This window comes from Notamacropus eugenii, chromosome 1, assembly GCF_028372415.1.
Source record: "Notamacropus eugenii isolate mMacEug1 chromosome 1, mMacEug1.pri_v2, whole genome shotgun sequence".
Lineage (NCBI taxonomy): Eukaryota > Metazoa > Chordata > Mammalia > Diprotodontia > Macropodidae > Notamacropus > Notamacropus eugenii.
In genome coordinates, this window is record NC_092872.1 from 493,289,270 (window position 1) to 493,302,540 (window position 13,271).

A 13,271-nucleotide genomic window follows, 5' to 3' on the forward strand; every position below is an offset into this window, starting at 1 on the left:
AGGGAACTTCATTGAGGCCAGTTAAACAAGTAAGATGATATAAGATAAAATGCTCAAGTTGGGTTCTTAGCTATCAAGAAAAGAATGTGAAAATGCCTGACTGACCCACCAAAATCAGGAGGGAGAAAAGATCCTGATGGCAATCAAGACAGATCTTTAGGTAGATGTTGCATACAATTTCACAAAGTTCTAGTGCTATAGTATTAGTCATTTGGATAGGATTTGTTGTCATTGTAAGAAATAGATCATCGGAGTCATTATCTTCTGTACCAAGCAACTTGGCTGTAGGTAGATCACAAGACATTTCTCTCTTTTAGAACTAAGGTTTTTCCACTTCTGCCAAATAAAGATCTATAGACTCCCACTGACCTGTTGCCAGCAGAACAACTTCAGAGTTAGTTGATCCTCTATCTTTGAGTAAAGAGTGACTGGCATTTACCTAATGTTATGATATATCAGATTGGGCTTCTTAGCAAGGAATTAATTGGGAGTCCAAGGCTCTTTGTACTGTTGCTTTAAGGTTTTTCCTGTTAAAGTTATTTACGATTTTTTTCTTTAAGTTATTGTATCCCATTATGAAAGGATAGAGGCTTTGGTAGAATTTAAGTTGCTTATGTTAGAAAGTAACTCTAACTTAGTATGCTAATATTATGACTTTTACAGATAATTCTCTTCTTCTTGGCCAGGTTTGGATATAACCTTCAACCTTGATTTGGAATTGTGGGTTAAATTAGCCAGAGTTGTCAATGGGGTCTTCCCTATTGTATCTCAAAGGGTTAAGCCCAAAGTAACGTTGACAGGAAAGTTGTGATTTTTGATTCCACTGTCTGCCATTCATCTCCAAAAATAGATCATTGACTGTGACACCAAAAAATCTACTGTTCAAAACAAACCTGCGAATGTATCTGAGTTACAGTGATAGAAGCATAATATCCAGAATGAAACCTGTTAGTTTTTCTTTGGTCATTTGGAGTGTTGTATTTGATTTTCACTATTATGTTTCAAAATGAACAAACTGGAGCATGCCTAAAAAGAGAGCTACAAGGCTGGTAGGGCCTGGAGGCCATGCAGTATAGTACAACAATGGGTTGAAGGAATTGGAGGTGTTTGCCCTTAATAAGAGGTATGAGGGAAGGGGTTATAGTTTGAGTATCTCAAGCACCATCATACAGAAGAGGGCAAACTTACCCTGCTCAGTTTGAGGGCAGAACCAAAAACAGTGGTGGAGACTGCAAAGAGACAGATTTCTGCTTGATTTTGGAATCATAGGATCATAGAGTTAGATCTGGATTGAACCTTAGTGGTTATCTAGACCAACCCTTTTTATAGATGAGGGAACTGAGTTGTAAAAGAAAAGTTAAGTGCTGATCAGAAACAGAATTGACTGAGAAAGTGGGGCATTCCCCATTCCTGAATGAATAATACACGTGGGATGTCCCTGAATAGATAATGCAGCTTGGTTATCTTAAAAAAACAAACAAACAAAAAAAACCTCTTATTTCTGTTTCTCATGGGTACCTAAGGTTGAAAAAAAAAATCTCAGCAGTTCAACTGTTATTAAGTGCCTGCTGTGTGCAACATGTATTCAGGGACCTAACTAGGAACTTTTGCACCTGGGGCCAGGACCCCGAACTATTCCAAGGATGAAAAGCACTTCTGGTGATAGACTCCTGGAAACTATAAGGCCAACATAGAGGAGGGAGGTGGCCTCACCACTCCCACTATAAAGGAGAAACAGCCATTGAATAGCTTTCTGTTTTACTAATTATTCTCGACAGTCAGATGCTGACATCAGTTATTTTCACATGTATTGTCCAAAAAGGCCTGCTCCCTCTCTTCCTCCCTCCTCCCCTCTCAATTTCTAGCAGGTGAGGCCATCAGAGTGGTAATCCTCATGCCAAACTGATAGAAATGTTTTGAGGAAGGAGGCTGAAGGAAGGCTTGAAAGCCACCTCTTGGTATCCGTTTAGAGCTAGAAGAGACCTTGGAAATCACTGGTCCGGTTTCTTCATTTTTACAGAGGATGAAGCTGAAGCTTCAGAGAGAGGAAGTGATTTTTTAAAGGAGGCTTATTCATTTCTTATTGAAATTGAGGCTGAGCTGAGATGGAGATAGCCCAAATCTCCTAGACTCATAAGACTGTTGCAATTGGAAGGGTCATTGTCCAATTCCTTTATTTTATAGAGAAGGAAACAGGCCCAGAGTTAGTTTCAGAGCTCAGTCAAGTTGTTTTTGCTTGACTCCTGAAAAACTGCCCTTACAGGTATGCTGAACCAGAATCAGGCCTCCTTCCCTAACTCCCCAGGCCACTTAGAGGCTTCTGCCCTCTCTCCCTGCTCAGAGGAAGAATGATTAATCTATTCAGCTTTGGAATGCCCATCCTAGGGCTGAGTAACTTTTTTTTGTTTGTGTGAGTACACATTCATTGAATTTTATATCTAGCTGCTTGTGCTTCCCTTCCAACTAGCTGTCTACCTCAGCCATCTGTCTTCTGTCTTCTCATTCTTCCCTTGTCCCCTTCCTTCACATCTCTCTTCCCATCTGCCTTGCCCTTTACCTTGTATGGCTTCATGAAACCAAAATTCACTTCTTTTGTGTGTTGTCTTCCTCTAGTAGAATTGCAAGTTCCTTGAGGGTGAAGTTGTCTCACCTTTTGTATTTGTATCCCTAGCACTTAATACAGTACTTGGCATATAGTAAGTATTTGATGCTTTTTATTTTTTACAAAATTTGTTTATTTTCCGAATTTTACAACCACCAAGAAAAATGAACATTCCATACATATTGCAGAAGAATGAAGGTTAATTGTACATGAAACTTGCAAACCTGTTTTGTATAGCTTGCTTTTCTTTTTAAATATATAATAAATTCAACCTATAGCTTTCAAAACTGTTCTGCTTCTCTGATTCTTTCTGTCTTCCTTTTCTTCTCTACATTTAAAAAAAAGATCTCTCACAGAAAAAGAGACTCCATGACCTTTCCTTTTTTTTTTGCTCTATCTAAATCCTCAACTGCTCCTTCACCCCACCTATTGGAGCAGGGGGGAAGGAGATAAAACAGCCCTTGTAACAAATATGCTTAGTCAAGGAAAACAAGTTCCCACATTTTCTGTCTGAAAATATATATCTTATTCTGCATCTTGAGGGCCGTCACTTCTCTATTGAGAGGTTGGTAACATGTCTCATCATCAGTCCCCTGGAATTGTGATTGGTCATTGGTCTCATCTGTGAGAGTTCTCAAGTCTTTCGAAGTTGTTTTTCCTTTATAATCTTATTGTTGTACATCTTCTGGTTCTGCTCACTTCACTTACAAGTCTTCCCTGGTTTCTATGCTTTTTCATTATTTCTATATCTGGGGCTACTCCTGCTATTTTGTCTCTTCACCTTACTTATTCCTGAAACAGCCTTCCCTGCCTTTTCTCCTTCCTTAGGGGAGTACAGGGTCATCTGTCAGGGTTTCTTAAATCATTAAATTTCTGACCCTGGGGCACATTTCCATTTTCTCCACCTTTGGGATAATCCTGTAGGCTAAGGAAGATATAAAGGTGAATAGGACATAGCTCTTAGTGTAGAAGACCTAGAACATGTACTCCAAATGACAGTTATAAAATAGTATATGATAGATGTACAAAACAGATATAAAATAGTGTAGGAACTTTGAGGAGATCAACATTATGATCAGTGTGGGACAAGGAAAGAATCATGGAGGAGATAGTGTTTGAGCTGGGGCTTGAAGGATGAATATATCATCAGACGGAAGGAATGAACTGAAGGTACAGAATGAGATATTTTTAGATGCAACCAGTGTAAGGGATTTATTTTGCTTGACTTTGCATAGCTGACACAATTATTTTATTTTTCTTTTGATTAGAGGAAAGGTAAGGATGGGGGAAAGGGAGAGAGAACCAGCAACAATGTTGGGATTATTAAAATGGGGGGACAGACAAGAATTGTGGGTCATTGAGGCATTTTAAAAATGTGGAAGAGAACCAAATGAAGGTCAACAGGAAGAACAGGTAGCTTTAGAAGTAATGTGTTATTGAATTTATTTTATGCTTAAAGAGAAAAGCAAACTATTTATGACTTCTGTATAGGGAAATGTTCACATTTGATATGGATTAAGTTCGAATTTTGAAAAATAGGCAGAGATTGGTGGGAGATGGACCAGGGGTGATATTTTCTATGTGGAGAAGGAAATGGCAAATCACTCCAGTACCTTTGCCAAGAAAAACCCACATGGGTCATGAAGAGTCAGACACGATTGAAACGAGCGAACAGAAACAAATGTGGGGAACAGCCTGAACAACCGTAGAGGTGATGGGCAAATGTTTGAACAGTGAGTAGTCTGTTTTGACTAGAGTGTGGAGTACATGATGGGAAATAGTGAGAAATAAGTGTGCAAAGGCAGGATCACATAATGTTATAGTTTTAGAGGTAGAATGAACCTCAGAGATCATCTGGTCCCTCCCTTGCATTTTACAGATGAGGAAACTGAGGCCCAAAGAGGTTTAAATGACTTGCTCAACATTACACAGGTAGTAAGTGCTAGAGGTAAGATTTGAACCCTGGTCCTCTGGTTCTAAATTCAGAACTCTGTCCACTCTACCACACAGTGCCAGGTTGTGGAAGGCCTCACAAGCAGGCTAACAAGTTGGACTTTATTTGATGGGCAGTAGGGAGTTACTAAGGCCTTTTTTCATAGCTGTGGAATGAAATAATAAAGTCTATACAAAAGAAATACTAGTCTGGAAGATATACATAGGATCAATTAGAGGGAGGAAAGGCCTGAAGTAGAAAAACTGATTGTAATTTTGTAGGTATAGGAACTCCATTAAAACCAGGAGTAATGATGGCATGGATATGATACGAATGTAAAACATATGATAGAAGTGGAGGTGGGACTTGGCAACCAAATTTGGTAAGTGAGTAATAAGGAGGACTGCTAGATGATGCTGAGGTTTCAACGTAGGCTACTGGGAGAGAAAGGAAGCTACTGACAAGTGTAACTCTACTGTTAACTTGGGACTTCGACAATTCAAGTTTTGTTTTCTTTTGGCTTTGGAAAGTGTTTTGTTACTTCTGTTTGAATGTGGCTGTAACCCACCAGGTAATCCACAAAACTTACTGAAGTAGTAATGTAAAGTAAGACTTGACTTAGGAGATTGTAATTCTCCAGCTTTCTCCATCCTCCTTGTTTTTCATTTCAGAAGTGAGATCTTTTCTCAGACTTATGTCAAGATGCTGGCCCAAGTAGAAGTATCCTCTGTATTCTCTTTTAAGTATTTTTCTTTAAAAAGGTGGTCCTTTTTAGGTCCTGTTAGATTGTGGAGGCAGAGTAAGAGCAAGTGATAATATTAGCCAAGAAGAGGAACACAAGATTTGCCAGAGATAGACCAAAATGTGCATATTCAGGAGGAAACTATGTATATATTTATATGTTAGTTTGGAAATAGATCCTAATTTTCAGTATCTAAGCCAGTACTTGGGCCTGTGACTGTGTAATGAACAGTGCTAGTGGACTCAAAATGGCTACTTGAACATTGTTGAGGGTTTCAGTGATTTTAAAATACTTCTAACTTTCAGGATCACCTGGTATGTTTCTTGCCTGGTACCCTGGCTCTTGGAGCTCATAGTGGATTAACAGCTGATCATATGGAATTGGCCAAAGCTCTCATAGAAACTTGTTACCAGATGTATCACCAGATAGAGACTGGCCTGAGCCCTGAGATTGTGTACTTCAATATTCATCCCCAGAAAGGCCATAAAGATGTGGAGGTTAAGGTAAGATTGTGGTTTGAGCCTAGAAGCGTTTGGCCAAGGAAGGAATAGCCTAGTTTTCTTTTGACTCTCTCTGAATAATCTCTGTTATCCTCTCTAGTCTTCAGATAGACATAATCTTCTACGACCCGAGACAATAGAGAGCCTCTTCTATCTATATCGGTTTACTGGTGACAAGAAATACCAGGACTGGGGCTGGGAGATCTTGCAGAACTTCAACAAATACACAAGGGTGAGGCCACATTTACAAACTGTTCTAAATTGTTTGTTTATTTATTTTAAATTTTATTTGTTTTCGGTGTTCTACAATCACTTCCATGTAACTTAGATTCTTAATGGGGAAGGTTTAGGCCCAGAGTTCTGAGCCTTCCTTGGCATATTCATCCCCTTAATAAGTTTGGGGGGTAAATAATTTATAAAATGTTAAATGAATCTTAAAGAATTATAGAAGTGTAATTACTTTTCTTATTATTTGTACCTGCAGTGAAACTTGGTTAGTTACTTTCTGGCAATTTCCATAGGAAGGATGAGTGTACCTTGTGCACCTGTAATCTGCTCTGGAGTGCTTATTTCTAACTTCTTGTTTCTAAACTTTCACTCTATGAAAATCTGTTTTGTTTTCTTTAATGTGAAGGAATGCAATTTGTCCAATTACTCCTTTCTGCTTCAGGGCATATTTCCAATTGTCGAGGAGAAAAGGCTCCCTTTAGATTTTGACCTTTATTTTTGTTTGGTGGAGATTTTTCTTAAAAAAAAAAAATGAACAAGCATTTTTCTCCTGCCTCTCTCCCCACCCCCCCTTTAGAAAAAAAATCCTTGTAACAATATGCATAACATCTAGAAGTTACTGCTATGTTAACAGGTTCATGTTTAAACTGTGGAAACCTATGCAGGAGTTATCTCAAATATATGCAAATTATTCTGTCTAGTCTATGAATGGGAAATGGTCAGGGGATCACAAATAGCTTCAGAGTATGAACTTGCAATCAACACAATACACCCTCCCTTTCTGAAGCAAAGCTAAGTACTCATTCCATTCCATTTGCAAATATGCAAAACAAATTCTCCCATCAGCTATATCCAGAAGTGTATGTCTCATTCTTCATCTTGAGGTCTATCACTTCTCTTTCAAGAGTCAGGCAACATGTAGAATTTGGTTTTTTTAATGTGAAGTATGACAAGGCTAACATTGTTATTTCTTTTTTTTATTAAATTATTTGTTTTCAGTGTTCTACAGTCACTTCCATATATCTTAGACTTTTATCGCCCTCTCTCCCTACTCCCTCCCTGAGTGTACAATCTTATGTAAGTGCCATGCATATATTCCTATTAAATATATTTTCACCTTAGTCATGTTACATAGAAGAATTAAAATGAATGGGAGAAAGCATAAAACAACAAAGCATAATACAGAAGAAAATGGTCTACTTCATTCTGTGATCAAGTTCCATAGTTCTTCTCGGAATGTAGAGGACATTTTGCCTCAAAAGCCATTGGGAATTTTTTTAAGTCCTTGCATTGCAATGAAGTACTAAGTCTACCAGAAAAATTCCTTGCATACTGTGGTTGTTGCTGTGTACAAAGTTCTCCTGGTTCTGCTCCTTTCACTCAGCATCAGTTCATAAAAGTCCTTCCAGGCCTCTCAAGGCTTCTTGTTCATCATTTGTTATATAGCACAATATCATACACCACAACTTGTTCAGTCATTCCCCAATTGATGGGCATCCCCTTGATTTCCAGTTCTAGGCCACCACAAAGAGAGCTGCTATATATATTTTTGTAAATGTGGAAGCCTTTCCCATTTTTATGATCTGTTTGAGATAGAGTCCTAGAAGTGATATTGCTGGGTCAAATGGTATGTACATTTTTATAGCCTTTTGGGCGTAGTTCCAGATTGCTCTCCAGAATGGTTGGATCAACTCACAGCTCCACCAACAATGAATTAGTGTTCCAACTCTCCCACATCTCAACCAACATTTATTATCTTCTTGTTTGTCATGTTAGCCTAAGCTAACATTGTGATATATGGTCTGTTCTTTGGGGTTCCGAAAGAAAGAGTGTTAGACCCTGAATCAGGGTGAACTGAGGGCCTCACATACTTACTAGCTGTGGACCCCAGGCACAAAGTCCTCCACTTAATTGGGAATGGTATGTTTCTTGCTTCAGTAGCCTTCCCTCACAGGGACCTGGGTTGTTGTGAGGATAAAATCAGTCACATTTGTGAAGTGCTTAGCACAGGGCCTGGCACATGGTAAGGTTCTTAGCAAATGCTCGTTCCCATCCTCTTCTCCCCTCAATGGTAGTGGGATTTTTCTGCTGAGGTCTAGGACATCCTGGGGCCAGGAGAGGTTTTATTATTGCCTATACTTTGAGGTAAATACTCCTTGAAGGCTCTTTTGGAAGAGATTGCTTGATTAGTTGGTCCTTTTTAAAAAGGAAACTTTAGATGAATTCACAGAAGAATTACATTGGTGAGTGAAAGGAAAGCAACTAGTTCTTTTTCCATATAGCTTTGTTGGGTGAATTGGCATTTTAAAGGTCTACAGTTGAATAAATGTTGACCTTTTGGGCTCATCTTCAGGGCACTGTTTACTTCCCTAGTGAGCTTTCTAGAACGCTGCAAAATGTTTGCTGTAAAGTGTGTTGTGTTATGGTATGGAATGGAATGAATACTTTTTAGCTTTCCTTCAGAAAGGGAGGGTGTATTGTGTTGATTGCAAGTTCATACTCCGAAGCTGTTTCTGATCCCCTGACCATTTCCCATTCATAGACTAGACAGATTAATTTGCATATATTTGAGATAACTCCTGCATAGGTTTCCATAGTTTAAACATGAACCTGTTAACATAGCAGTAACTTCCAGATGTTTTTTGCCCACTTTTGTTTTACTAGTTTTACCAAGCACTAGTATGGATTTTGTGGTTAAAGTGACAACGCCCATGACTCTTATTTGCAGGTCCCTGCAGGTGGTTATTCTTCTATCGATAATGTCCAGAATCCCAGCAACCCACAGCCAAGAGATAAGATGGAAAGCTTCTTTCTGGGAGAAACCCTCAAGTATTTTTTTCTGCTCTTTTCTGATGATATGGACCTCATCAACCTTGACCAATATGTGTTTAATACAGAGGCTCATCCTCTTCCCATCTGGGCCCCAGCTTAACAGAAAGCCAGGAGAAACAGACTCTGGTGGAGGGGGGACAACTTCTCCTGGTCATGGGGCCTTTTTCAGGTGAGCAGGGGTTGTACACAGCACAATTTTCAGGCCTTCCTGGAGGACCAAATGTGGGAAAGCCTTTCTCCACTTTGGAGAAATCAGCCATTCTTTGAAATCCAGCCATGAAGTGTGTGCTGCACCCAGCTGCTGGGAGCCAGATGAAATCCGACTCAGGGCTGAAGTAGTGGGAGGTGGGAGGCCTGGTCCAGAAGGATCACCAGGGTCTGAGCCACCTTATGCCATTTTCCTTAGGATTTCCTGATTCAGGGGGTGGTGCACACTGGCTTTAGAGGCTTCTTTCCCCTCAGGTTTTCAGATCATAGATCCATCTAGAATGAGAATAAATCAGCAACTTGTAGTTCTAGGATAAGGCTGTAGTCCTGACTTAGAGATGGAATAAGCAAGAAGTCATTCCCCCTTCATCAGATGATTGCAGTGTGCTTAGCAGTGGTTCCAGGCACTCTGATCTCACTCCACCAATACAAAACCATGTGGTCATTTGAAAGGGGAAATGACTTAAGAAGCATTTCTAGTGTCATTGTTCAGAAAGCACTGTGAATGTATCCGTGGAGGACACGGGGTTCCTTGTAGAAAGTTAATTATGGGTATTGCTGCTGGTTTGGCTCCGTGGTATATAATTTTATAGCTGTTTCTTTCTTTTTTTTTTTTTTAAACATGTAAGACTCAATGTGAAACAAAGTCAAAAATTGCTCATACATTTGTATTTGCATCAGTTAGACTCAGGTATTCTGACTGGAAAGGCTGCTTTGTGGTGCTGAGCTAGGAGGGCGTAGTTAGTCTAACTCAGCCTTGTCTTACTTCTCTCCCTTTGCCATATTCCCCCTTTGGGGTGCACCAGGCTTAATTCAGGCCAGTGTAAATTCCTGTAACCTGTAATGTCTTACTCATTTGTATTGAAAGGGTTTTCTGTTTGCTTAGTTTGTTTCCTTTAATAAATCTACTTGTAGAGATGGGGTAATGGACGTTTCCTCTAAAGGACAATTTCTTTTGGGGGTTGATTTGTTGAATTACATGATTTAACCCTGGAATTCTCAAATGAGCTTGTTGAAACAGTTTTTTCCCCAAATGTGCATAGATTCAGTAGGAATTGTAGCTGACATAGAAATGAGAAAAGATCACAGTCAGTGTCCTAGAATGTAGTGTCATGGTAGCCAGTGTTATGTGAACCAAGAGGCTTCTAATTTCCTAGCAGTCAGTAGAGTCCTACCAGGTCTTTCCTTTGGAAAGAGCAGCCCCTCAATCTGCCCAAATAAGTAATAAGTAAGTGCAAACAGCAAGTTTCTACAAGTTGGGAAACAGCTTGGAGCCTCGGATATTTAATTGTTGCTAAGTGGCCATAACCTTTCTTCCCTAGTTGGATGAAACTGCTCAACTGTATGGGACCACATGTAATTTTTGACAACATTATTTATCATTCCTTAGTTGTGATAGATCATGTGTAAAGTCATTTCTGCAGTAAATAGGATTTATTTGAACATGTCATAAAGCCCTTGATGCTAGAAATTAGGGACATCTTGCCATGACTAGATAATATGTGGTCTCTTATTTTTAAAAACTTAGAAAGAAACATGGATGGGGATTCATAAATAGGGAGACCCATGGAGTGATGTGAATTTTCCCATGAGGTATGGAGGCTGGACCATGGAAGCCATTTTTGGTCAAGCTGCATTGTCTGGTTTATGTCTACATTGGGAGATTTTGTACACTGTGAAAAAAAGATGCCAAGTGCTATTAGAATGTGGGAGGTTAAATGAGTGGTGTCTTTTCCTTTTCTTTACATAATTACATGATTTTTCCCTAACTCTGTCCTATCACTACCACTGTTTCCTGGAACAAATGCTAACTTGAGTTGGTTTTTCTTTTGTGTTCTGTGTTAGCTTGTGGGGGAGTGTGGAGAGGAGAGCATATATACTCAGTGCTGGCATAATTGATAATGATCTTTCTTGGTTCATTTGAAATTACCCTTTCCCTGGATGACTTCCTCAAAAATGAGCCTGAATTGAACCTCTATTCCTTCATTTCATTCAGTGTTTCACTTTGGGAAGGAAATTAGTTGGGAAGATGCTATTTTTATGGAAACTTAAGAAAGTTAATGGTATCTGAGTTCCACAGATAAGCTCCTAATTCTTATTTCAATCAACAGAGCCCATCCTAATTTTTCCAGCCAAAATTCTTCCCTGAGGACCATTATTTAGGTGGAAGTCAGCTTGGTGAAAAAAGAACACTGAAAATCTGATTGAATCTGAGATGGGTTCTAGCCTCAGATCTGCCAGTATCTATTTGACCTCGAGCAAGGCACATTGTCTCTGGCTCTCAGTAGAGGGAATTGACCTAGGTGATCTCTGTGGTCCCTTCTGGCTATAAAACTAAATGACTGGATGGTATCCTGATCTCTAGTACCCTCATCTTCAACCAAAGGGAGAGAATGTGCCCTGGTGTCCTCAAAGTGGGAGGACACTACTAAAACTAAATTTGTAGCCACAGAATGTAAAAAGCATCGAACTTCTTAAAATCAAAAGACCTGGGCTAGGACCCAGAGCACCTTACTCACAGGCCAGTGTAATCTATTATACTTTGTCATACAGAAATTAATGTGCAAAAGAAACCTTAGGGCCTGTGGAGAAAGGGAAAAATTTTATTCCATGTTCTGAATCACCAAATAATGGAGTTCTATATTATACATTTTATTAAACTTATAACTTATTTTAAGAGATTGTGTAGTGTGTTCATTGAAATCCTCAGCAACCCTTTTCTGGTAATCTATTCCAGTGATCTCTAATTCCCTGACTAGTATCCCTCTTTGTTACGTTCTTTGCCATTTGGTATGTGCTTGAGGCTGTGTTTACTTATGTGTACTTAGGTATATTGGAAAGCAGATGTTCTCTGTGAACATCCTTTGTGAATTTAGTAAAGGTAGGGATGGCTCCTGGGGGAGGTATCTATATCCATATGTCAAAAACCACATCCCATATAGGTAATAAGCAAAATCAGTAGAAAAGGGCTGTTTTCGAAGACAGACAATTTGGTCATCTCTACACAGATGACTCCCAAATCTATAGATCCAGTCCTAATCATTCTCTGCTCTCAACAGCCTACCAGATAGCTCATCCTAAATGTTACATATAGGCTTGATTTATCAAACCCAAGAAATTCTAAAATGAAATCTCTTATCCTCTCCTAATCCTGCCCCTTCTCCAAACTTCCTTTATTTTCTGTTGAGGTCACCAGCATCCTCCTAGTCTTCCAGGTTTGTGACCTCATAGTCTTCCTTAACTTTTCCCTTTGTCCCTTTCCATATCCAGTTACCTTAGGCTTGTTGATTCTGTCTCTACAATATCTTTTGCATCTAGCCCCTTCTCTCCCACCAGTCAGTACTCTCCTTCAGGCCTCTTATCACCTGTGTTTTTCTTTAACACCTCATTGGTCTCCAATCCATTCTCCACATAGCTGCTAAATGATCTACCGAGAGCTCTAATCTGACTGTATAAGCTAATTAGGTTCAAGATATCAACCAACGAGAAAGATAGCTGCACCCATCTGCAGGGCTCAATAAATGAAATAAATTTTAGAGCTTATTTAACATGATTAAACCATAGAATGGTCTCAGGGATGGCACAAGATGACATGCCAACCTCAGCCATACACACCTTTTTCTCACCTGGGGAAATGACTTTATTACATGTTGCACAGAGAGCTACTTCTACAAAGTCTCCTCTCTGAACTACTGTCTTGTCCACAGGTCTTAACAGATTTATAAAGAAATTGATGAAAGGGAGGTGGGTGTTTATATTCCAGTCATAGGGAAATAAATTAAAATGCAAAAATTGGTAGACTTCTCTAGGCCTTCCCTTAGCATTCCTTAATCTCAATCTCGTCACTTACTTGCTCAGGAACACACTGACTGTAGGGTAAAATACGAACTTCTTAGTCTGGCATTTAAGGACTTCCACTGTCTGGCCCCCACATATTCGGACCTCACTTCTCAACACTTCCCTTCACAGCACATGTTCCACCCAAGAAGGACTTCTAGGTGTTCACTAGAACTTGTTCTGATACCTACCTCTACGTATTCCTGGCTCCATGGCCTCACTTTTGTATGAAACAAGGTGTATATTTAAAGCTACACTGGCTATTGGGGTATCCATACAGATTTGTGTAAACCTTTGTATCCTTACTAGTGCAGTACCTGGCACATTGTACAGTGTCCAATGTCTGTTGATTTGGTGACATTCAGTTCTCATTACAATGAGCACACAAGT

General features: G+C 39.4%; 1 protein-coding gene across 1 annotated transcript in view; it reads left to right on the plus strand.

The window, feature by feature from the left end:
• MAN1B1 (mannosidase alpha class 1B member 1) overlaps positions 1-11,721 on the plus strand; it is a 36,137-nt gene extending 24,416 nt beyond the window's left edge. The window contains exons 11-13 of the mRNA XM_072633100.1: positions 5,583-5,780; positions 5,878-6,009; positions 8,734-11,721. Coding sequence (XP_072489201.1) covers positions 5,583-5,780; positions 5,878-6,009; positions 8,734-8,937 — 534 coding nt within the window. The 3' untranslated portion in view covers positions 8,938-11,721. The remainder of the gene's footprint in view (positions 1-5,582; positions 5,781-5,877; positions 6,010-8,733) is intronic.
• Positions 11,722-13,271: the final 1,550 nt, after the last annotated feature.